Source organism: Lissotriton helveticus, chromosome 7 (genome assembly GCF_964261635.1).
Source record: "Lissotriton helveticus chromosome 7, aLisHel1.1, whole genome shotgun sequence".
Lineage (NCBI taxonomy): Eukaryota > Metazoa > Chordata > Amphibia > Caudata > Salamandridae > Lissotriton > Lissotriton helveticus.
In genome coordinates, this window is record NC_136068.1 from 40,384,251 (window position 1) to 40,411,305 (window position 27,055).

At 45.7% G+C, this 27,055-nt stretch overlaps 1 protein-coding gene across 1 annotated transcript in view; it reads left to right on the forward strand.

Annotated features, from left to right (window-relative positions):
• The window catches only part of GRIK5 (glutamate ionotropic receptor kainate type subunit 5), a 1,072,331-nt gene that overhangs the window by 495,687 nt on the left and 549,589 nt on the right, over window positions 1-27,055 (forward strand). Inside the window, exon 3 of the mRNA XM_078650387.1 lies at window positions 15,970-16,106. Coding sequence (XP_078506513.1) covers window positions 16,022-16,106 — 85 coding nt within the window. The 5' untranslated portion in view covers window positions 15,970-16,021. The remainder of the gene's footprint in view (window positions 1-15,969; window positions 16,107-27,055) is intronic.

Here is a 27,055-nt window from a genome sequence, read left to right on the forward strand (position 1 = left end):
TGAGTCAGATTACCCGCAAGTGCTTCCTTCTATTGCTATTGTAATTCAGATTAACCAGAAGTGCTTCCCCCTATTGCTTTTGTCAGTCAGATTAACCAGAAGTGCTTCCCCCTATTGCTTTTGTCAGTCAGATTACCCGGAAGTGCTTCCTTCTATTGCTATTGTAATTCAGATTAACCAGAAGTGCTTCCCCCTATTGCTTTTGTGAGTCAGATTACCCGGAAGTGCTTCCTTCTATTGCTATTGTAATTCAGATTAACCAGAAGTGCTTCCCCCTATTGCTATTGTCAGTCAGGTTACCCAGAAGTGCTTCCCCCTCTTGCTTTTGTCAGTCAGATTAACCAGAAGTGCTTCCCCCTATTGCTTTTGTGAGTCAGATTACCCGGAAGTGCTTCCTCCTATTGCTATTGTAAATCAGATTACCTGGAAGTGCTTCCCCTATTCCTTTTGTAATTCAGATTAACCAGAAGTGCTTCCCCCTATTGCTTTTGTGAGTCAGATTACCTGGAAGTGCTTCCCCTATTGCTTTTGTCAGTCAGATTACCCAGAAGTGCTTCCCCCTATTGCTTTTGTGAGTCAGATTACCCGCAAGTGCTTCCTTCTATTGCTATTGTAATTCAGATTAACCAGAAGTGCTTCCCCCTATTGCTTTTGTCAGTCAGATTAACCAGAAGTGCTTCCCCCTATTGCTTTTGTCAGTCAGATTACCCGGAAGTGCTTCCTTCTATTGCTATTGTAATTCAGATTAACCAGAAGTGCTTCCCCCTATTGCTTTTGTGAGTCAGATTACCCGGAAGTGCTTCCTTCTATTGCTATTGTAATTCAGATTAACCAGAAGTGCTTCCCCCTATTGCTATTGTCAGTCAGGTTACCCAGAAGTGCTTCCCCCTATTGCTTTTGTCAGTCAGATTAACCAGAAGTGCTTCCCCCTATTGCTTTTGTCAGTCAGATTACCCAGAAGTGCTTCCCCCTATTGCTATTGTAAATCATATTACCTGGAAGTGCTTCCCCTATTGCTATTGTCAGTCAGGTTACCCAGAAGTGCTTCTTCCTATTGCTATTGTAAATCATATTACCCGGAAGTGCTTCCTTCTATTGCTTTTGTCAGTCAGATTACCCAGAAGTGCTTCCCTCTATTGCTTTTGTGAGTCAGGTTACCCAGAAGTGCTTCCCCCTATTGCTATTGTAAATCATATTACCCGGAAGTGCTTCCCCTATTGCTTTCGTGAGTCAGATTACCCAGAAGTGCTTCTTCCAATTGCTATTGTAAATAAGATTACCCAGGAGTGCTTCCCCCTATTGCTTTTGTGAGTCAGGTTACCCAGAAGTGCTTCCCCCTATTGCTATTGTAAATCATATTACCTGGAAGTGCTTCCCCTATTGCTATTGTCAGTCAGGTTACCCAGAAGTGCTTCTTCCTATTGCTATTGTAAATCATATTACCCGGAAGTGCTTCCTTCTATTGCTTTTGTGAGTCAGATTACCCAGAAGTGCTTCCCCCTATTGCTTTTGTGAGTCAGATTACCCGGAAGTGCTTCTTCCTATTGCTATTGTAAATCAGATTACCTGGAAGTGCTTCCCCTATTGCTTTTGTAATTCAGATTAACCAGAAGTGCTTCCCCCTATTGCGTTTGTCAGTCAGATTACCCAGAAGTGCTTCCCCTATTGCTTTTGTGAGTCAGATTACTCGGAAGTGCTTCTTCCTATTGCTATTGTAAATCAAATTACCTGGAAGTGCTTCCCTCTATTGCTATTGTAATTCAGATTAACCAGAAGTGCTTCCCCTATTGATTTCGTGAGTCAGATTACCCAGAAGTGCTTCCCCCTATTGCTTTTATTATTAGATGTTATAAATTATTTTTAGATTTTATAAAGCGCGTAGTCACCCGTAAGTATCCCAGCGCTGTAAATCAGATTACCCAGAAGTGCTTCCCACTGTTGCTTTTGTAAATCAGATTACCCAGAAGTGCTTCCCCCTAATGCTATTGAATGCCAGGTTACCCGGAAGTGCTTTCCCCTGTTGCTATTGTAAAATCAGATTACCCAGAAGTGCTTCCACCTGTTGCTATTGTATATCAGATTACCCGGAAGTGCTTCCCCCTAATGCTATTGTATGCCAGATTACCCAGAAGTGCTTCCCACTGTTGCTTTTGTAAATCAGATTACCCAGAAGTGCTTCCCACTGTTGCTTTTGTGAGTCAGATTACCCAGAAGTGCTTCCCACTGTTGCTTTTGTATATCAGATTACCCGGAAGTGCTTCCCCCTAATGCTATTGTACAATCAGATTACCCAGAAGTGCTTCCACCTGTTGCTATTGTAAATCAGATTACCTGGAAGTGCTTCCCTCTATTGCTATTGTAATTCAGATTAACCAGAAATGCCTCCCCCTATTGCCACTGTATGCCAGATTATCAGGAAGTTCTTCCCCCTGTTGCTATTGTAAATCAGATTGCCCGCAAGGGCTTTATCTATCGAAATTGTAAATCAGATTACCCGGATATGCTTCCCCCTAATGCTAATGTATGCCAGATTACCCGGAAGTGCTTCCCCCTAATGCTATTGAATGCCAGGTTACCTGAACGTGCTTTCCCCTGATGCTATTGTATGCCAGATTACCCAGAAGTGCTTCCACCTGTTGCTATTGTAAAATCAGATTACCCGGAAGTGCTTCCCCCTAATGCTATTGAATGCCAGGTTACCCGGAAGTGCTTCCCCCTAATGCTATTGAATGCCAGGTTACCTGAAAGTGCTTTCCCCTGATGCTATTGTATGCCAGATTACCCAGAAGTGCTTCCCCTTGTTGCTATTGTAAATCAGATTACCTGAAAGTGCTTCCGCTATTGCTATTGTAATTCCGATTTCCCGGAAGTGCTTCCCCCTATTGCCATGATAAATCCGATTAGCCGAAAGTGCTTCCCCCTACTGTTATTGTGAATCAGACCCCTGTCATTTTAGATGTAATTCACAATATGACTGTGCAATGTGTTTTTTCATTTGAATGTACATTCTGAGGAGTGCTTTGTGATAGCTGATGCTTTGTGTGGCTGAGATACCACTGTTTTTGTCTCCTGCTGTCACATGGTCTCTCTGTTGAATCGTACTGGGGTGGGATTCTGTGGGCCACTACAAGAGAAAAGGGAAACAAGTATTGTAATTACTGTAAAACACATTTTCAAATTATGTATTGGAGAACCTATTATGACGATATGAATTATTATTAAGGGAGGCTAAATTTGAGTAGTCTGCTTTTGCGTAATTACGCAAACATTTGGGAAAACGAAGTGTTATTATTAGGGGTGGGCAGAATTTGCGAAATTCACTTTCGCAAACAATCGCGAAAATGTAAAAAATCTCCGCAAACACGCTGAACTATCGCAAAGACGAAGACGTTTTTTTGCCCCACCTGTTCACGATATTTTCTGCGTGATCATGTTGAAAAATGTCTCGCCAACTTGCCCATGCGGTCGCCATCTTGTTTTCACTTGTCCCGCCCGCTCGCAATGCTTATTTCCTGTTTGGGGTCTCAAATGACATGTTCGCGATCGCAAACTCACGCGGGATAGCGCGACCGGCTACCAACAATCCAACATAGGAAAACTCGTCGGCGAATGCAGGGACACGTAAGTCGCTACAGCGCGCGCAAGAACACATTTTTAAAGCGCGAGCAAGAAAAAACTTCAGTTTTGCGGCAGATTGCGAAAGTTTTGACATTTTCACGCTCTCCGCGGAACACGAAAATGTCAAATTATCGCAATTTCCACGAGCGGAATGAAATTTACCACCCAGGCCTAGTTATTATGCACTTCAAGTGCCTGATTTCCATTTTATTTACTTCCACTTTTCCAAACTGTGAGACATTCAAATGAACAAAATGAAATGTTACTAATTAAACCAGCAGTGAATACATGCTTTCTTAAAACCGTAATCTTTGCATCCATATGTTTACTAAATAATGGGTAAAAGAGATTGAGGCCTTTGATGGATTGTACACTTTAAATTTATTTTTGCAGACTGAAGGCCAGTGCTTAATGTGTAAAGTAATAAGTGATAGGGCCCCAACAAGGAGGCCCCCTGTGGCTTGCACTACCCATCGCCCCTGTCATCACTGCCAAAACAAATACTAACCATCTCCCTCGCCTGCAAGTGCAACAGTTTAGATTATTCCAGGTCCCCAAAGCTAATGGCTGGGGAGGCAGGTGTTAGCAATGTTAATGTACATTGTATTCATAAACAACCGTTGTTCTGCTCATCTCTAAATTAGAAGAGCAGCGCCACCATGTGGCAGACTGTCATAAGTGCAGTGTTGACAATAAAGTGCCTGTGCCGAGCGTTGTAAACCAATTAAGTGCTGGTGCTGAGTACCGGAAACCACCTGCTCAAATTAAGCCCTGCGGAAGGCACTATTAGCTATGTATAAGGAGGATCATTCTTGGCACTTCCTATGGATTTACAACCATTGTCAGTTCCGCCAAGATCCATATGTATCTCCCTAGTCGTCCAGCTTTTCAGGAAGGTGAAGGATTGCAGGCTTGCTCTGCGACATATCTTCTAGTGCCGCTCGCGCTCTGATATAGGTTACTGCCACAGCGCCTCATCAGATCCCTGCCATCTGCGCAGGCAGAAGTTATGGAATCAGCAGCTTATGATACATGGCCTTAGATTATCTCAGCTCCTGGCTATGAATCTCTCTGGTAGATATCAACCGGCACAGAACCAATCAAGATGCAGTATTCTGGCGTAGTGCAGACTTCGCGTTGTCGGTGAATGTGGCCCCGATCTATGAGTGCCTTCTTCTGTCTCTAGCTGGGGTCACTCATCACATCCTTCTGCCTTTGACATTCACAGGTTTGTCTCTGCTTGCTTCAATCCCTAGCTTGCTGTGACTTCCCTGTGCTTGGCCATTACTTGTATTATATCGCAGTTGTATTTTTAAAGCCTCCTTAACCATGACGAGGTGCAAAGCACACTTGAGGACAGGTTACATGCTCCTTTATAGGATATATGACGTTACAACGCATGCTTTTACCACGCATGCTATTACAACGCAGTTTTTACAACGCAAACCTTTACAACGCATAGCGCTTTGGGGTGCTGGATAGTGAATAGTTTAATTTACTATTCCAACTCCAGTCCCCGTGGACACTAGGGAAGATGTTGGATAGTAAATTAAATCTATTCCCTATCCTAGAGCGCCCCCCAGCGCAATGCGTTTTAATGGTTTTCGTTGTAAAACCTGCGTTGTAAAAGCACTGCGTTGTAAAAGTTTTGCTGTAAAGGATGTTTCCCTCCTTTATGGGGTTGGTTGAGTAGAAGTGTCTGTCCATTGCGGACCACAGTTGAGTAGGGTTTGGTGATGTCGTGTATGAGCAACACCGTTGTGCTGTTGTGTTTTTGTTGCTGCGCCTTGGTGTGTAATAATGCAAAAGGACTAAGAAGGTAAGAGAATCTCTCCCAGATTTTGGTCCAGGATGATAAAAGACCTGCCACCCAGACAGCTTCTCTCACTCTCACAGCAGTCGCCAAGGCTGCGGAGGCAGAACATCTGAGAGAGCGGAGACAGATGCAAAGAGCCTTAAACATACATCTCTCTCCTACTGGGAGCCATTGCAGAGCGTGCGGATGACGGGATATTGGCAGATGCGAGGGATTGCGAAGAGCAGTCTCAATCAATCCGCTTTTGTGGAGCGCGTCACTGTCACCCCGGGGGGTATCTGGGCAATGGGCTGCAAGCTCTCTCTCAAAAAGCCACACCCTGAGGAAACAGTGGGAAGAGGGAAGAAATGAGCAGAAAAGGAAAAACAGAGGACAGAGAAACGAGCAGAAAAGGAAAACAAGCGTCGGCAAACCCAATAGGTCTCGCCTTTGGGACCTTAGAAGTATTTAGTTATGCAGCAGGTCCCAAAGGCGAGACCTACTGGCTATGCCAATGCTTGTTCTCTCTCTATTCACACCCTCTGCAATAATGAACACAATTCATCGCTGTCAAAACAGGTAGGAATAAGCGTGCATATCTCGACAAATGAGAAGGCGCTCCCGGTGCGAGCTGCCACAACCAACAGGGAAAACGAAAACTGGCCTGTGGTCTTCTGTCAGGCTGAGGCTTCGATGAATATCAACGTATGACAACACTCCTAACTCCACCAGATAACTCCGGTGGACAGGCGCTCGACTCCATTGTAAACAAATACTACTAATGTAGCGCGCAGTGAGGAAAGCCTTAACCCCTTCACAGCTGGGCAAATTCCCCTGCTGTGCTGGGGGGCGGGGGGGGCGCGCACAGCGCCCCCACGCTCATTACGAGCTCAGCTCGTCATGCAGTACAGTGCTCGTGTGCTCATGACGAGCTGAGCTCGTCATGACCACACCGGTTTCTTTAGAATGCTCGCCCAGCAGGGGAATTATCCCAGCATGCGAGCGCTCTAAAGGTCTGAGCACACTAGCACCGTGTGACCACACCCGTTTCTTTAGAATGCTCGCCCAGCAGGGGAATTATCCCAGCATGCGAGCGCTCTAAAGGTCTGAGCACACTAGCACCGTGTGACCACACCCGTTTCTTTAGAATGCTCGCCCAGCAGGGGAATTATCCCAGCATGCGAGCGTTCTAAAGGTCTGAGCACACTAGCACCGTGTGACCACACCCGTTTCTTTAGAATGCTCGCCCAGCAGGGGAATTATCCCAGCATGCGAGCGCTCTAAAGGTCTGAGCACACTAGTACCGTGTGACCACACCCGTTTCTTTAGAATGCTCGCCCAGCAGGGGAATTATCCGAGCATGCGAGCGCTCTAAAGGTCTGAGCACACTAGCACCGTGTGACCACACCCGTTTCTTTAGAATGCTCGCCCAGCAGGGGAATTATCCCAGCATGCGAGCGTTCTAAAGGTCTGAGCACACTAGCACCGTGGCTCATGACGAGCTGAGCTCGTCATGACCACACCCGTTTCTTTAGAATGCTCGCCCAGCAGGGGAATTATCCCAGCATGCGAGCGTTCTAAAGGTCTGAGCACACTAGCACCGTGGCTCATGACGAGCTGAGCTCGTCATGAGACTCGAAAGGGTTAAGACACAAGGCGCCGCTTATAACAGGAGATTTCTTTCCACTCTGCTGCGGGGCTGAAGAGAGAGACATAAAAGTCAAACACGGAGGACCACGGGGAGGGTATTGTACTGTACTGGATCAAATGTTTGAGGTTTCATGCCACGTGGTGACAAAATAATAAAGAGACAGAGCTTCAGAGAGACGAAGAAAAAAACCAAGACAGTTTCAGAGGGATGGGGAAACAACACAGACAACTGTCGAGAGAGGAAAGCGGATATTACATCCGCTAGCTGCAAATCAGGGTATTATGCTGTTTCCATAGCTACCTGGGACTGCACTAAGCACTGCATAAGTATGAGACATTTGGCATGAGCTCCACTATTGTATCTAACATGTAAGCGAGGATTCCTGCTGGCAATTTTGCCTGTGACAAAATAAAAACATTGTCAACAGATCAAATAGGATTTAAAATCATCCCGGTGCTGTTTCGAGAGTTGGGCTTGGTACGGCGCCTGCTTAGGATGAATGAGGACTCTGCTGGCAGTGCTCAGTACTAGGGTGCCTGGAAAGCGCTGCACTGATTCCTCAAACACAATTTTAACAGAAGGCAGGGTCTCTGCAGAGAGGAGAGGAGGAGCTGCGAGGCACTTTCTAGGAAACCTGGCTCACTTTAGCCATGTCTCCCCGACTCCCGCGCCTGCTCAGTGGGGTAATGCATGAATCAGAGTATGCCTTAATCGCAGCAATTTGAACACAGACTGAACCAACTCAGCATCTCATCTTTCCTATGTGGACAAAAGGAGTACTACTGGAGAATACTATCACCTTTTATCAATGCCCTCCATTTAGAGTGCGTATTGTGAGTTTGTTACACACCCCTGACACTGAACAGCTTGAAGTCTATAAAATGAATGAAGTGAACCCACCAAAGCACCAAACAATGAAAGTTTCCCGCATAGGCTGCACTCATTCAATACGAGATCTTCATGGGTGGCATTAAGTAACTTAAACCCTGGCTGCTGTTCCTTAAACATTGGATAGTGTGTTTATCCGGCGCAAAAGCTGCACTGACTGGGAAATGCACTGGGGTTTTGTGAACTATTTCTGCAGTATGTTAACATCCCCAGAGGTGTTATTTTAGTTCTAATCAAAAATGTTAATCCTAAACATAACTAAACATGTATTGGGCATAATCCAAATTACGTTAACTAAAAATAGTTAAAACATTGAAGCACGAGAAAGCCCCAACAAGTAGAAAAAACTCTCTTGGCTTAGTCCGCGGGTTAACTTACGCTCGGTAAACAAGTGGGAGGGGTGGGGGAGTGCGGCAGAGAGCACACACAGTGTTTCCCTTGCGGGAGAGAGCAGGGGCACCATCTGTTTGCAAGATAATTACAAACAGATGTCACCAAAGCTCGCTCCCGCAAGGGAAATGCCAAACGTGCAAGCATTGCAATGGAAAGCAATGCAAATCGTGCACGTTTTCCGGCAAAAAAGCTGATCGATTCCAAGAGGTCCCCTCCTATGCAACGCATGCACGCTGCGTAGGCGAGACCTAAATAGAGCAGAAGAGGCAAAACAGATGGAAAAAAATGAGCAGGAAAGGCAGAATGGAGAGTCTGCTCGGTTGGTGGTGGTGGAGGAACTCAGAAGATCGTTAGACCAGGGAAAATCAGCTGCCTTGCTCCTTTTGGATCTGAGCTCCACCTTCGATACGGTAGACCATCATATATTGCGTAGAAGGCTCTCAGACATTGGGATACAGGGCACTATGCTTAAATGGTTGATCTTGGAAGATAGAACATTTCAAGTACAGGAGAACACTACCCTTTCCAAGACTATGTCACTGAGGTGTAGGGTACCACAGGGTTCCTCACTGAGTCCTACGCTTTTTAATGTGTACATGGAACCTCTGGCTTAGATTGCGCTGGAGTTTTATATCTCTGTGACGTCCTATGCTGATGACACTCAGTTGGTTATCTCCTTGGAGCCAAAAAATATCAAGGATGCTGAGAGATTATCTTCTTGTTTGGAAAAAGTCAAGGAGTGGATGACAAATGCTGTCTAAAATTAGATGGGGACAAAACAGAGTTACTGTTCCTCGGGAGTAAGGCAATACCCCGGCCCACCATAGGCTGGCCTGCTTGCCTAGGCAATCCACCTATATCCAAAGAAATATTAAAAAATCTAGGCTTCTGGCTAGAAATGGATCTCTCCATGGTGACACAGGCTAAGAAAGTTGGAGCTACCTGTTTTGGACTCCTCAGAAGTCTTTGTAAAATTCTAGACAGGATTCCTACACAGCTTAGGGAGACTGTGGTCCATTCTTTAGTCACCTCGCGGTTAGATTATGAAACTCATTATTCCTGGTGGCACCTACATATGTGACCCATAGATTGCAGGTGGTCCAGAATGCAGCTGCACGGCTGCTGGGCAATGTTACGGCGCGGGGGTCAGTGAAAAAGCACCTAACTGGGCTTCAGTGGCTCCCAGTAGAGGCCAGAAAAAATATCTAAATACTGGTCAAAAACTATTGAGTTTGCTATAATAAGGGTCCCGGAAAGATCACGAGTCTAGTTTCCCCTAACATTCCAAACAGGCGTTTGCGCTCAAGCACGGAGGAACTTCTAAAGTCAACGAAGGTCAGGAGGGAGAGATGGGGAGGACGATCCTTCTCCCACCGTGCCCCTAAACTCTGGAATTCTTTACCACTGGAATATCGGTTGATGAACAAAGAATTGCAGTTCTGCAAAGCTATTAAAACAGGGCTGTTTAAGCAATACCTTTAAGACCCGACTCCTATCAGTTACGTGTTCTCCTAGCGCTGGGAAGCCTTAGGGTAGCCATGCGCTTTATAAATCCCATAATAACAATATTAATAATAGTATCTATACATCCACACATCTGTCAATGCGTGCATCTAGACATCCATCATGTATATAACCATACATCCACCGATGCACGCATCTAGGCATCTATCATGTGTACATCCGTGTGCACATACACCCATGCATCTATCAATGCATGCATCTAGGCATCCATCATGTATACAACCATACATCCACCGATGCACGCATCTAGGCATCTATCATGTATACATCTGTGTGCATATACACCCATACATCCATCAATGCATGCATCTAGGCATCCATCATGTATACATCCATGCACGTATACACCCATGCATCTGTCAATGCATGCATCCAGACATCCATCATGTATACATCCATGCATCTCTATACATCCATGAATCTATCAATGCACACATCTAGATATCCATCATGTATACATCCATGCATGTTTACAACCATGCATCTATTGATGCATGCATCTAGGCATCTCTCATTTATTCATCCATGCATCTATGCATCCATGCCTCTATCAATGCATGTATCTATGAATGCATGCATCTAGGCATTCATCATGTATACATCCATGCATGTATACATCCATGCATCTATCAATGCATGCATCTACACATCCATTGTGTATACATCCATCATGTATGCATCTATGCATCTATCAATGCATGCATCTAGTCATACATCATGTATACATCCATGCATCCATGTGCCGATGCAACCACTCATCTATGCCTCCATATATCTCAACATCTATGCTTCTGTGCGACCATGCATCTATGCATCCATATATCTGCACATCTATGCTTCTGTGCGACCATGCATCTATGCATCCATATATCTACACATCTATGCTTCTGTGTGACCATGCATCTATGCATCCATATATCTACACATCTATGCTTCTGTGCGACCATGCATCTATGCGTCCATATATCTGCACATCTATGCTTCTGTGCGACCATGCATCTATGCGTCCATATATCTACACATCTATGCTTCTGTGCGACCATGCATCTATGCGTCCATATATCTACACATCTATGCTTCTGTGCGACCATGCATCTATGCGTCCATATATCTACACATCTATGCTTCTGTGCGACCATGCATCTATGCGTCCATATATCTACACATCTATGCTTCTGTGCGACCATGCATCTATGCGTCCATATATCTACACATCTATGCTTCTGTGCGACCATGCATCTATGCGTCCATATATCTACACATCTATGCTTCTGTGCGACCATGCATCTATGCGTCCATATATCTACACATCTATGCTTCTGTGCGACCATGCATCTATGCGTCCATATATCTACACATCTATGCTTCTGTGCGACCATGCATCTATGCGTCCATATATCTACACATCTATGCTTCTGTGCGACCATGCATCTATGCGTCCATATATCTACACATCTATGCTTCTGTGCGACCATGCATCTATGCGTCCATATATCTACACATCTATGCTTCTGTGCGACCATGCATCTATGCGTCCATATATCTACACATCTATGCTTCTGTGCGACCATGCATCTATGCGTCCATATATCTACACATCTATGCTTCTGTGCGACCATGCATCTATGCGTCCATATATCTACACATCTATGCTTCTGTGCGACCATGCATCTATGCGTCCATATATCTACACATCTATGCTTCTGTGCGACCATGCATCTATGCGTCCATATATCTACACATCTATGCTTCTGTGCGACCATGCATCTATGCGTCCATATATCTACACATCTATGCTTCTGTGCGACCATGCATCTATGCGTCCATATATCTACACATCTATGCTTCTGTGCGACCATGCATCTATGCATCCATATATCTACACATCTATGCTTCTGTGCGACCATGCATCAATGCATCCATATATCTACACATCTATGCTTCTGTGCGACCATGCATCTATGCCTCCATATATCTACACATCTATGCTTCTGTGCGACCATGCATCTATGCATCCATATATCTACACATCTATGCTTCTGTGCGACCATGCATCTATGCGTCCATATATCTACACATCTATGCTTCTGTGCGACCATGCATCTATGCGTCCATATATCTGCACATCTATGCTTCTGTGCGACCATGCATCTATGCGTCCATATATCTACACATCTATGCTTCTGTGCGACCATGCATCTATGCGTCCATATATCTACACATCTATGCTTCTGTGCGACCATGCATCTATGCGTCCATATATCTACACATCTATGCTTCTGTGCGACCATGCATCTATGCGTCCATATATCTACACATCTATGCTTCTGTGCGACCATGCATCTATGCGTCCATATATCTACACATCTATGCTTCTGTGCGACCATGCATCTATGCATCCATATATCTACACATCTATGCTTCTGTGCGACCATGCATCAATGCATCCATATATCTACACATCTATGCTTCTGTGCGACCATGCATCTATGCCTCCATATATCTACACATCTATGCTTCTGTGCGACCATGCATCTATGCATCCATATATCTACACATCTATGCTTCTGTGCGACCATGCATCTATGCATCCATATATCTACACATCTATGCTTCTGTGCGACCATGCATCTATGCAGGCTGCAGAGAGTGTTACTGGTTTCTGTACCCGGTTATAACTAGTTCTCTCAGAGCCTCTGGTTCTGTGTTCAGCCAGAATTGTTCTCTCTAAAACTCCTGCTGCCCTTAGAACATGGTCTCCACTAAACGCCGAAAAGAAGGCTGTCTGCGTTGCAGTGCTTTAAATGGAAAAAAATTAGTTCAGTCACATATTAAAATGAGCTAGAGGGGTGGCAAGTGGGTGGAGCTAGAGGCGGCGCTACAGACAAGATATGACCAGACATAATGACTTCTGTGCCAGTTTCTTTCAGCACATATAAAAAATGAGAAATGCATTTAAGTCAACAAAACAGATTAACTCATTACACAAAATGAAAGTCAAACAGGATGATATGTTAACATGTCCTTGTAATATTTGCTGCTTCTTAATGCCATCCTGTTATTTGTTTTTGTTTGACACAATACTACAAATTCTCAAGCGTGCACACACAGAAAGAAACAAGCACATGTGTACTCAAAAGCATTCCAAACATTCACCGTAAGATATCTCCTGAGAATGTCCTGGTTCTCTCCCTCCTTCTCTCACAGAAGAACAGACACACACAAGCAGGCAAGCACAAGCAGGCACACACAAGCAGGCACACACAAGCAGGCAAGCACAAGCAGGCAAGCACAAGCAGGCACACACAAGCAGGCACACACAAGCAGGCACACACAAGCAGGCACACACAAGCAGGCACACACAAGCAGGCAAGCACAAGCAGGCAAGCACAAGCAGGCAAGCACAAGCAGGCAAGCACAAGCAGGCGCACACAAGCAGGCACACACAAGCAGGCACACACAAGCAGGCACACACAAGCAGGCGCACACAAGCAGGCACACACAAGCAGGCACACACAAGCAGGCAAGCACAAGCAGGCAAGCACAAGCAGGCAAGCACAAGCAGGCAAGCACAAGCAGGCGCACACAAGCAGGCACACACAAGCAGGCGCACACAAGCAGGCGCACACAAGCAGGCACACACAAGCAGGCAAGCACAAGCAGGCACACACAAGCAGGCACACATAAGCAGGCACACACAAGCAGGCACACACAAGCAGGCAAGCACACAGACGTATGCAAACACTCACACAAAATCTCAGATGGGATTAAAGCCATTTTAAACCCCTTACCTCCCATGGCTTTTTTAATAGCCGCTGCCAGCCTGCTGGCTCCATACCTGTGTTTGCACAAATCAACACAATACTGTGAATGTGATTAACAGCACAGGATCTAAACGGGCCCTCCACTGTCAAGCACAGTGTGATGGTGAACACAGGGACATCATGCAAAAAGCCCACGCTGATGAGTTCAGCCGCCGCTCAGCTCACGACTACAGAAGGGCCTTGGATGTCAGACAGGTTCCAACGCTGAGCCTAGTGCTCGCCAGCAGTTGCATCCAATGAGCCTACTTTTCATGAGCATCGGTACTCTCCTCGGCAGTAGAGAAGTGCAGTACTTATAGTGATCAAAATATGAAGTGCCGGCACTCAGTACCTGTGAGTGCTGGCCCTTTTAAAGCACTGCCACTGCCCTTTTCCCTAGGACAGGCTCTGCCTGTCTCTTGCTGGTTCCGTGCCTTTACATCCACGTGTCCTCTCCACCCGCCTCTCATCTTTACCCATCCTCTGCCCTTCTCTCGCCAGTTCTGCCCCTCTTACTCCCACTTCTCACTTACTCTCTCCACAAGTCTCTTACATTTTCTCACTGGTTTTCTTCCTACTTGCCTCCTGTTCTCCCCTGTATGCTGTACTCATCCCCTAAGTTCGCCACCTGGCCAGTATTTTGTTCTGCTATATTGCATTATTTTTGTGTGTATTTATAATAAAGTTACCAAGAAATGTACCAGAGTTTTGGGTAGGACTGAAGCACTTACACCCCAATGGTTGCGCTGCACATGATTGACAGTACAGGATCTGTCTAGACACCCTGCACTGTCAATCACAGCGTGACACGAGTCCATTTAACCATATCGATGCTCATGACGAGCTGAGCTCGTCATGAGACACGGCGCTCCGGTGCTCATGACGAACTGAGCTCGTCATGAGACACGGCGCTCCGGTGCTCATGACGAACTGAGCTCGTCATGAGACACGGCGCTCCGGTGCTCATGACGAACTGAGCTCGTCATGAGGCACGGCGCTCGTGTGCTCATGACGAGCTCAGCTCGTCATGAGCAGACCCGTTACCAAGGAACGCTCAGCACAGCAGGGGAATTATCCCCGCATGCGAGCGTTCCATGGCTCATGACAAGCTGAGCTCGTCATGAGCCGTGGAACGCTCAGGTGCTCATGACAAGCTCAGCTCGTCATGAGCATGGGGGCGCTTCGCGCGCCCCCCGCCCCCCAGCACAGCGGGGGAATTACCCCCGCACGGAAGGGGTTAAAGTTCTGGTGTGTTGTAAACAGCATTACACCAACGCTTCGCAAAACTGCACTTCCTCTGGCAGATTTGTGAGAAATTCTTATTTCTGTACTTCATAAATCTGCAACATGGTGATATGTTTTTATCAATTACGCCTCTAACACGCTCTTCTAGCAAAGTATTTATTTTTTGGGGTGGGGGTTATTTCTTACAAAAAGTAATTCTCAAATTTGTATTTTTACTCCTAAGAAAGACTCACCTATTTTACTGTTAAAAATTTAACTTTGTTGCATCGCTTTCAAAATAAAATGGCACGGAAATGTATCGGGGGTTTGCTTTGGCAGTTCAGGTGTTTAATCAGTGTATTTTAAATGTTAATCTTGTCTCTATTTTAGTAATTTTATTAAGTGTTTCAATACACTTGCATGTGTTTTCATTCAATTTCATAGGGCGCGATTCACAAAAGCAATCTGAGACAAAATCCTAACTTTATGACTTTCGGTATTCACAAAAGGCATTTAAATGCCTTTTGTGAATACCGAAAGTCGTAAAGTTACGATTTTTCTCAGTTTAGTAGCAGTCAAGTTAGGATTCCTAACTTTACTACTACTAAATGCCTTTTGTGAATACCGAAAGTCGTAAAGTTAGGATTTTGTCTCATTATTTTTGTGAATCGGGCCCCTTAAGAGTGCAGAAGCAAATTTAAACATTTTCCATACACCTTTGAAATACATTGCACGCGTCCCCTTGTTTACGGCCGTAAAGCCGAGTGTAGGTTTTGAGGGGTACAGATTACCATCAGGCCCAAACCGTTATGAGGGTTTTGAGGTACAAGGGACATTTGCGCAACGCTTAGTGCTGCAAGGTGCACAGGTGACCAGAACATTTCCTCACCTGTTTATTAAACTCTGGTTTCATCACTCGGTTTTTAAGAATTTGAGGGATGGGGTCACTGTTTTGGGGGAGCTGTATATGGGTGCTGTGAAATCTCTGTTGTGAAATCTCTGTGGTATTATGGGCTGCATGGCAGGGGTTATGAGTTCTGATTCCTGAGTGCACTCCCTCTCTTGCCCTGCAGGTGGCGTCAGCGAGGCTGCTACCCAAACCTTCTCCATGAGGAAGAGTAGAAGATGCTGTACCCTCCCGCCCTTCTGCTGCTGCTCATTCTCAGCCTGACCGAGCCCAGCCAGCAAGTGCTATCTTCCCTGCGCATGGGTGAGTCCGAAATGAGTCCACTAAACAAGCATTGGCTAAGCCAATAGGTCTCGCATTAATAATACAAGAGCCAAGCTATTGGCTTTGCCAATGTTTGTTTGTAATGCTTTATTTACAAGAAAATTAGAAACAAAAATTCGTAATACTGGATGAAGAATAAATACATTTTAAAGTACTTCAAAGCTGGAAATGGAATTTACATTTTCAATATTTATAATTGCCATGGTTTAATTTTTTAGATGTGTTCCACTCAGGAAACTCTGAATAGATTTTTTTTAAATAAGGAAGTTTCAGAATTTTAAGGAAAATGGTTTTAAAGGTAACATTTGCTTTCAGCAGCTCTCAAGACTCAAACAAATGCTCAGCCATTTGGTCCTTTGCGGTAGCCAAGGAGTAGATTTTTGGGCGCTCAGGAGAAGAGAGATTTCCTTTTCAGTCATGGTTAATGCACCTTTTATCCTCCAATGCCAGCCCAGTGGGGGCACCCAGCCCCGCCTCCACCGCCATGACTGCATATGTGTACAAAGTACTGCGCCGCCTTGCAATGTGTGGGATGCAGGAGCTAAAATCAAGTTTACAGGCTATTCTTTCATCATGCCCCACTAAGAAGGGTGGGGAGGGCCAGTGGCGGCTTATGTTTGGAGGGTGGGGGAGCAGCATACCAGGGGGAGAGCAAGAAAACACATGCACTCCCATGGAATGCTGAATGAAAAAGAAAAAAGTAGTAGGAGAAGAACACACATAAGAATAGGAAGGGAAGTCATTGGAGAAGAAGCAACCAAAAGAAAGTGAAGAAGGCCAGCCGATGGTAGGAAATGGACTGGCACAAAGCACACCCTAACTTTTAGGTACAGTTCACAAGAGACCTGTTGGCAAGATTGACAAATGATAGTCCAGCAGACAAAGTAAAGTGCCTAACTTGGAGGATATTGACCAAGCATCTATGGTTTTGCGAAGTGCAGACACACCACGCACAAGTCAGTATCTCCTATGTGGGTTAAATGTTTAATTGGGTTTTACAAAGAGCTTGGCAGGCCACCAGTTCTCATCTGTTGACTACTCTGATGAGTCCAGAACTCGAGAATGGGGAAAGTGCGCATGACTGGTTTGGGCGGCCCGATAGGGACGACCAACAGTCATTGCACACTTAGGAGTGAGCAAACCACTCCTCCCCTACCACGAGAGCAGAGTAGCCCCGCCCACCTGTCTGCCTGCAAAGCAGCAGGACACGGAGCAAAAAAATCATAATAACTCTAAGCTATTATCTTTTTATGTTTCTACTTGGCACTGCTTGAAAGCAGTGGGGCGACACTCCTGCGCCATAGCGGAGGAACCGCCACTGGATGCCAGTGTCCTCACGGCTGCCACCCTAACACAATTCACTGATGCCAAACCACTCATATCCGCAGTCTTTCGCCGATTCCTGATTCAGGTGCCCTCTTATATAGACCCCTGATGCCGAAACATAGCGTGCACGCTCATACTGATGCCTGCAGCCACCAACCTTACCCTGATGTCTTCTGCCAGTAGCACCCTTGCAGCCAGAACCCGTGCAGTGATCACTTTGTCATTGTATGTATAGTGTAGTTAGAAATGAGAAAGCAGATCATTAGCAAATCAAATATATTAATATGAACTTATATATAAGAATACACTTTTCAGGCAACTCGACTAGTATTGCATCGATTGCAATGCACATTTTTCCGAATATTTCAAGTGCATTCGAATAAAGCTGAGGCCTCTCCTGAATCCCACGGGCCTCATTTATGAAAAGTGATGCATCACTTTGTGAAAACAGTGATGCATCACTTTTCACTGCGCCCTCCCTGTGACACCAATGTTGCGTCATTTTTACTGTACGACGCATCATGTCACAAGGAGTTACAGAAACATCAGTATTTCGGACGTATCTGTAGGCGCAAAAGTGACGCATTGCTGGAGCGTGTCACAAAAGTGACGCAACTTCAGCAATGGGTCATTACACATGGGCAAGTCCCAAGTTGATAGTGCCTGCGTCAGTCTTAAGCCTGCTGTGAGGCAGGCGTAAGATATTGATGCATTAGCGTCCAAGAAATGGCGCAGTGAAATCTTATAGATTTCACTGCGTCACTTCTACGACCCTTTCTTGCGTCAATACACCCCCCTTGTATACATTATACCTGCCGCAGATATAATGTGGCGCAGGGGTTTACATATTGGCGCATCTACCTAGATGTATCACTTTGTAAATATGGTGCAACAAGGCACATTTTTACGCCACAGGTGCGTCATAAAAAGTGACGCACCGGCGGCGCGAAAGTGACGCAAGGGCTCATAAATGAGCCCCCACCTATCTCCACCACTGCATGCACACGTCACAAAACTACCTTCTCATAATTGCATATGTAACCCTGCAGTCCTGTTATTTTGCTCTCTTCGCCGTGTACGTGCGGTTCTCCCGCGCATTCTTATGCTCAGCCCACTACAAATATTCAACAAAAAGCGAGGACGCGAAAGGGACAATTAGTCCAATTTCTCTTGAGGAAAGAGACGAATCTGCTCAGATTTCTTCCCACTTCTTATTCATTAAAACATCAGATTTGATTTCCTCGAATATCATTAATTCGCAGCTTAGCACATCCAGCTCTTCCAATAAATCAATTTCTGTGGGCTCTTTTTTCACTTAAGCACTTCTGTGGAATCTGTTCTCTGCAGCCATAGCAACTTGTTATAATAGCATTGCTGTCGACTTAGAGAGGGTTTAGCCGCAGCAGACGCTGTAAAATAACATTTTTAAGAGCAAGAAGACAAACCTAACTGCTGCGTCCAGGTAATGATTCCAAAGTCAAGGTTCCAGTATCTAACACACTTCACACAAAAATCCGACCATGTCGGTTAAGTGTGCCCTGTTCCTAAGACATCTAGGGGAAAGCTTTGTCTTACCACTCTGATACTTACGTTGGGTTTGAGTGTAAATTAATTCTATGAAACATGGTTAACTAATGAATTCGATGTAATTCCCAGTATGCTCTGATGCTGAACAGAATGTATCTCCAGATCTGGTCCTTTCCATCTCTAGAGGTTCACCCAGGACTTTTTCCTTCTTTTCTAAATATGAAATTCCTGTCTAAAGAGCAGTGTGACATCCCCCTGATTAACTTCCTGTCAGATGGAAAGGGGCAATGTCTACCTGATGGACTTCCTGTCAGAAGGAAAGGGGCACTGTCTACCTGATGGACTTCCTGTCAGAAGGAAAGGGGCAATGTCTACCTGATGAACTTCCTGTCAGAAGGAAAGGGGCAATGTCTACCTGATGAACTTCCTGTCAGAAGAAAAGGGGCAATATCTACCTGATGGACTTCCTGTCCGAAGAAAAGGGGCAATGTCTACCTGATGGACTTCCTGTCAGAAGGAAAGGGGCAATGTCTACCTGATGGACTTCCTGTCAGAAGGAAAGGGGCAATGTCTACCTGATGGACTTCCTGTCAGAAGAAAAGGGGCAATATCTACCTGATGGACTTCCTGTCCGAAGAAAAGGGGCAATGTCTACCTGATGGACTTCCTGTCAAAAGGAAAGGGGCAATGTCTACCTGATGGACTTCCTGTCAGAAGAAAAGGGGCAATGTCTACCTGATGAACCTCCTGTCAGAAGAAAAGGGGCAATGTCTACCTGATGAAATTCCTGTCCGAAGAAAAGGGGCAATGTCTACCTGATGGACTTCCTGTCAGTCGGAAAGGGGCAATATCTACCTGATGGACTTCCTGTCAGAAGAAAAGGGGCAATGTCTACCTGATGAACTTCCTGTCAGAAGAAAAGGGGCAATGTCTACCTGATGAACTTCCTGTCCGAAGAAAAGGGGTAATGTCTACCTGATGGACTTCCTGTCAGAAGAAAAGGGGCAATGTCTACCTGATGAAATTCCTGTCCGAAGAAAAGGGGCAATGTCTACCTGATGGACTTCCTGTCAGTCGGAAAGGGGCAATATCTACCTGATGGACTTCCTGTCAGAAGAAAAGGGGCAATGTCTACCTGATGAACTTCCTGTCAGAAGAAAAGGGGCAATGTCTACCTGATGAACTTCCTGTCCGAAGAAAAGGGGCAATGTCTACCTGATGGACTTCCTGTCAGAAGGACATGGGCAATGTCTACCTGATGGACTTCCTGTCAGAAGGAAAGGGGCAATGTCTACCTGATGGACTTCCTGTCAGAAGAAAAGGGCAATGTCTACCTGATGGACTTCCTGTCAGAAGGAAAGGGGCAATGTCTACCTGATGAACCTCCTGTCAGAAGGAAAGGGGCAATGTCTACCTGATGGACTTCATGTCAGAAGAAAAGGGGCAATGTCTACCTGATGGACTTCCTGTCAGAAGGAAAGGGGCAATGTCTACCTGATGGACTTCCTGTCAGAAGAAAAGGGGCAATGTCTACCTGATGGACTTCCTGTCAGAAGCAAAGGCGCAATGTCTACCTGATGGACTTCCTGTCAAGGGGCAATGGGCAATGTCTACCTGATGGACTTCCTGTCAGAAGGAAAGGGGCAATGTCTACCTGATGGACTTCCTGTCAGAAGAAAAGGGCAATGTCTACCTGATGAACCTACTGTCAGAAGGAAAGGGGCAATGTCTACCTGATGGACTTCCTGTCCGAAGAAAAGGGGCAATGTCTACCTGATGGACTTCCTGTCAGAAGGAAAGGGGCAATGTCTACCTGATGAACCTCCTGTCAGAAGGAAAGGGGCAATGTCTACCTGATGGACTTCCTGTCAGAAGAAAAGGGGCAATGTCTACCTGATGAACCTCTTGTCAGAAGGAAAGGGGCAATGTCTACCTGATGAACTTCCTGTCAGAAGGAAAGGGGCAATGTCTACCTGATGAACCTCCTGTCAGAAGGAAAGGGGCAATGTCTACCTGATTGACTTCCTGTCCGAAGAAAAGGGGCAATGTCTACCTGATGAACTCCCTGACAGAAGAAAAGGGGCAATGTCTACCTGATGAACTTCCTGTCAGAAGGAAAGGGGCAATGTCTACCTGATGAACCTCCTGTCAGAAGGAAAGGGGCAATGTCTACCTGATGAACCTCCTGTCAGAAGGAAAGGGGCAATGTCTACCTGATGAAACCCTGTCAGAAGGAAAGGGGCAATGTCTACCTGATGAACCTCCTGTCAGAAGGAAAGGGGCAATGTCTACCTGATGAACCTCCTGTCAGAAGGAAAGGGGCAATGTCTACCTGTGAGAAGTTGGCCTCGTATATGATGTCCACTAATTAAAGTGGGCATCTTGCACCAGTCCAATCAACCCTTATGGTGTTCTGAGAGGTCAAAGATAACCTTCGAAAGCTATCCTAGTGGTAGCTGTGGAGAGCAGCCTACAGGCTTAGTCTTGAAGGAATGTAAAGCAGCTTGATTTACCACAATGCAACCTTAATGTATTGGTTAAATGAAAGGAGAACAACATAGTAGTTGTAAAAATATATGTGTGTATTATTATAACACACCTTAACTACCTCACAGTATCTGCTACACGCAGATAAACACAAAGCTCACAATACTGTAGCACAGAAACAAACGTAAGTAGCACTAATACACAGTGGGCTCCAGGGAGCCAAAACCATATACTAAAATAGTGGTATAAGAACGACAACTCGAGTCAAGACAGTGTCTAGAGGTTGTAGAAACGCTGGGACCCTAAGGAACCACCCAACATGAGTAAGTAGGGATCCCACGGAGGACGGGTGCAGTGTGAGGACACAAACGCATACTACGTACAAATCAATGGGATAGTCATGGTTGCAGTTTTAGTGTTTGAGGACCCTTCCCAGTGGATTACGAAGAAACCCTTTAGAACATAGAAGGTTGGAGAGCCACCCCACCCGTGGATACCAAAGTACAAGAATTACCTATCCCAGGGAAGCCGGGTGCATAGGGTCGAAGTGGTGTCGGAAAACGCTGTCGTTCTCAATGGGAGTCTTCAACGAAAGGCCACTGCTGGAAAGAAGAAACGTGTTCGGTGGAACCCACAGGTGGATTCTTGAAAGAAGGAACCTGAAAGCAGAGGGGACAGAGTCTGGGTCACTCAGGAGTGCCCAGGGGCTCAGTAGACGAATGCCCACCGATATCGGGTGCTTCAGGTGCGAAGAAGAAGACCTTGACTCTGCAGCCATGGGGACCAGGAGATGTTGAAGACAACCAGGAGCTGGATACGAGCTGTCCCACGAAGGATGTCGACTGCTGAGGGGTCTGTGTCTGGCGGGAGCACCAACAAGCCTTGCCAGCGGCAACCCACCAAAAAGGTCAAGGAAGGTCACGGTCTAGCCCAGCAAGGACCAGGAGACTCACCACAGCGAGGATAGTTATGGCAGGCCTGGAGCAACCAGGGGAGCTCAAGAAAATCAGTATTGTCCCTCAAATGGACCTATAGGCCGAAGGCACAGGAGCCTCCAGCAGTTTCACAAAGTACCAGCTTGCAGGGCACAAAGTGTGAGGAGGCCCAAGTCATTTGTATAAAATTAGCGCAGAAATTGGGGCTATCAATAGCCCAATTCACTTAGTTGGGGAATGCCAACAAGCATATCCAATTTCAAAAATACGTGATGCACAGGGGTTCGGGTTATGCGGTCCCCACGAGGGATACTGGCTGCAAACTTGGTGAGAGGGCAGTGCGACCTCAAGGAACAACGGGGAACCCACCTCTTTTGTTGCTGAATCCTTCAGAGTCCGCAGAAGCTCAGGATCAGCAGACCGGTCAGTTGCATTACAGTGCCTGTGAATGCAGGGGAGTGACTCCTTCACCCCAAGGGAGATACTTCAGATGTCCTTGATGCTCAACAGGTCCTGCACATAGCCTGTATGGTGCACAGGCACAGACGATGCTTTGGACAGAGGGGGAGACAAAGTCGGGCCCAGTCTAAGTCCAGCGAAGTCCAAAGTGTCCAGACGGTTGAAGTTCAGGGGTTTCTTGTTCAGAATCTTGTCCACGTCATATCTAGGGTCCTACAGCCAGGTAGGCCCTTTTGTACCCCTGGGAGAGGGTTAGACGGATTTGGGGGACACTCCCAGGGCAGGGTCAGGACAGTGGGAAGGATACCTTTGTGTCTCCACGGGGAGACACAAAGGTACAAACAAAAAGGTAAACATAAAGAGAAGGGGGCGGGTATGAATACCCTGACCCTCTAGGCCTGGTGGTGGGGTCCCCCAAGGACCGCATCAGGGCCAAAAAACATTTTTTGTTTTAATGTTGTTATTAAAATCGTGAGGATTCATGAATCCCTGTGAAAACAAAATAAAAGAAGAAAAAAGTGAAATGTTCGTTTGTATTGTCACCCCGAGTTGGGCCAGGTCCGGGGTCTTAGATTTATATCTATATGCCCATTGCCGATATGGGCCATGGAGACCTCCAACTCCCCGGGCCAGGTGATAATGAAAATATAAGGAGGGGGCCGCGCAGCCCCCGTCCGTAGTCCTTTTATGGTCCTGGTGACCGCCACCTTCCCCGGGTCTTGATTGTAAATAAGGCTTCTAGTTTTCCGTTTTGACTGATTTTTACAGATACATACAGACAGAAAACAATTTGGTTCCTTTCTTTATTTATTTTTAAAAGGGGTGAAAATGCGGAAAATAGTGTTTTATGTGGGTGACTCTCCATGCTTCCTCGTGATTTCCAGGACAACAGCGGAGCAGGTAGATAGCATGGAAAGTTAAAAAAGAGGGTGGGATTTCTCTAAATACAGGCGTATGTTAACATATATTTGTCTTATGAGGCTGATATTTACCTGTGGATGTAGACTTTCACTATACTGGGCTGTTTAATTTGCTAAAACGCAACAGGCAGAAAATGACTAGTCCATATTTCTCAGTGAAATAAATGTGGAAATATACAATTTTACAACCCTATTCATTCTCAAGACACAAAATAAATATGGGTAAATACCAATAAGGTGGCCAAAAAATAAATATGGATAAATACAGACGGAAAGGTTAGAAAAATAAATACCATAAAACCTAGAGCCCTAATTGTAAAATAAGTGAGGTGCTGCGCTGACCCCGTCCTTACCTTAAAATTACCCACGGTGTGTTTATGAATGTGTGTGTGCAGTGTGTGTGTCTTTGGGGGTGTTTATGAGTAGGTGTGTGCAGTGTGTGTTTGTCTGTTTGTGTGTGTGTGTCTTTGGGTGTGTTTATGAGTGGGTGTGAGTGTTGTGTGTGTGTGTCTTTGGGTGTGTTTATTAGTGGGTGTGAGCGTTGTGTGTGTGTGTGTCTTTGGGGGTGTTTATGAGTAGGTGTGTGCAGTGTGTGTTTGTCTTTGTGTGTGTGTGTCTTTGGGTGTGTTTATGAGTGGGTGTGAGTGTTGTGTGTGTGTGTCTTTGGGTGTGTTTATTAGTGGGTGTGAGCGTTGTGTGTGTGTGTGTGTGTGTCTTTGGGGGTGTTTATGAGTAGGTGTGTGCAGTGTGTGTTTGTCTTTGTGTGTGTGTGTCTTTGGGTGTGTTTATGAGTGGGTGTGAGTGTTGTGTGTGTGTGTCTTTGGGTGTGTTTATTAGTGGGTGTGAGCGTTGTGTGTGTGTGTGTGTGTGTCTTTGGGGGTGTTTATGAGTAGGTGTGTGCAGTGTGTGTTTGTCTTTGTGTGTGTGTGTCTTTGGGTGTGTTTATGAGTGGGTGTGAGTGTTGTGTGTGTGTGTCTTTGGGTGTGTTTATTAGTGGGTGTGAGCGTTGTGTGTGTGTGTGTGTGTGTCTTTGGGGGTGTTTATGAGTAGGTGTGTGCAGTGTGTGTTTGTCTTTGTGTGTGTGTGTCTTTGGGTGTGTTTATGAGTGGGTGTGAGTGTTGTGTGTGTGTGTCTTTGGGTGTGTTTATTAGTGGGTGTGAGCGTTGTGTGTGTGTGTGTGTGTCTTTGGGGGTGTTTATGAGTAGGTGTGTGCAGTGTGTGTTTGTCTTTGTGTGTGTGTGTCTTTGGGTGTGTTTATGAGTGGGTGTGAGTGTTGTGTGTGTGTGTCTTTGGGTGTGTTTATTAGTGGGTGTGAGCGTTGTGTGTGTGTGTGTGTGTGTGTGTGTCTTTGGGGGTGTTTATGAGTAGGTGTGTGCAGTGTGTGTTTGTCTTTGTGTGTGTGTGTCTTTGGGTGTGTTTATGAGTGGGTGTGAGTGTTGTGTGTGTGTGTCTTTGGGTGTGTTTATTAGTGGGTGTGAGCGTTGTGTGTGTGTGTGTGTGTGTCTTTGGGGGTGTTTATGAGTAGGTGTGTGCAGTGTGTGTTTGTCTTTGTGTGTGTGTGTCTTTGGGTGTGTTTATGAGTGGGTGTGAGTGTTGTGTGTGTGTGTCTTTGGGTGTGTTTATTAGTGGGAGTGAGCGTTTTGTGTGTGTGTGTGTGTGTGTGTCTTTGGGGGTGTTTATGAGTAGGTGTGTGCAGTGTGTGTTTGTCTTTGTGTGTGTGTGTCTTTGGGTGTGTTTATGAGTGGGTGTGAGCGTTGTGTGTGTGTGTCTTTGGGTGTGTTTATTAGTGGGTGTGAGCGTTGTGTGTGTGTGTGTGTGTGTGTGTCTTTGGGGGTGTTTATGAGTAGGTGTGTGCAGTGTGTGTTTGTCTTTGTGTGTGTGTGTCTTTGGGTGTGTTTATGAGTGGGTGTGAGTGTTGTGTGTGTGTGTCTTTGGGTGTGTTTATTAGTGGGTGTGAGCGTTGTGTGTGTGTGTGTGTGTGTCTTTGGGGGTGTTTATGAGTAGGTGTGTGCAGTGTGTGTTTGTCTGTTTGTGTGTGTGTGTCTTTGGGTGTGTTTATGAGTGGGTGTGAGTGTTGTGTGTGTGTGTCTTTGGGTGTGTTTATTAGTGGGTGTGAGTGTTGTGTGTGTGTGTGTGTGTGTGTGTCTTTGGGGGTGTTTATGAGTAGGTGTGTGCAGTGTGTGTTTGTCTTTGTGTGTGTGTGTCTTTGGGTGTGTTTATGAGTGGGTGTGAGTGTTGTGTGTGTGTGTCTTTGGGTGTGTTTATTAGTGGGTGTGAGCGTTGTGTGTGTGTGTGTGTGTGTCTTTGGGGGTGTTTATGAGTAGGTGTGTGCAGTGTGTGTTTGTCTTTGTGTGTGTGTGTGTCTTTGGGTGTGTTTATGAGAGGGTGTGAGCGTTGTGTGTGTGTGTCTTTGGGTGTGTTTATTAGTGGGTGTGAGCGTTGTGTGTGTGTGTGTGTGTGTGTGTGTGTGTGTTACTGCGTATGTTAGACTGAAGAGCTGCCCTACTTCTGGCGGAGGTGCCCTAACCTCACTTTAACTCTCCAGATAAAAATGAAAGAGCCCCTTGTGGTTGCCCCCTGCATTTGTGTCGCTAATCCCCTTCTTTTAACGCTAATAAAATGGTTCTACAGAAAAATTTTGGGGCATATTATCAAGAAAGGCGATAAAATTATCAACGCTTTAGCGGCAGGAAACTGCCACTAAAGCGGCAATAATGACCTTGATAATATGCCCTTGTGAATTCCCATAGCAGCCCAGGTTAACATCAGAACCTGGGCTGCTATGGTAATTCACAAGGACATATTATCAAGGCTTTTATTGCCACTTTAGCGGCAGTTTACTGCCGCTAAAGTGGCAATAAGTGTATTGCCTTTCTTGATAATATGCCCCTTTGTTTTATAGAAAGCTGTTGCCTCTTCTGAGCTCACTTATAAACCCAGACTTAAAAGAAAATATATTTACATCAGAATTAGGACCAGGCAGCTTAAAATGTGCTTGTGAGGCTGCGATGTATTCACCCGAGACCTTTCAGGCAGCAAGAAAGTACCAATGAGGAGTGTGTGGACCACCCAACTTGGTGATAGCCCATTTGGGTTTCTTCATTTCTCGCCCTCCCGTGGGTCTAAACATCTCTTTTCTCTCTGACTTCTCTGACTTCTTTAACTTCATTTTTTCTTAAATTTCCAGAAAGTCAGAGACTCTCAGAGAACCTCACTCTGTATTGTTGGCAGCAAGTCCCCACAATGCAGGACAACGTGTGCAGTTAAAACCCTG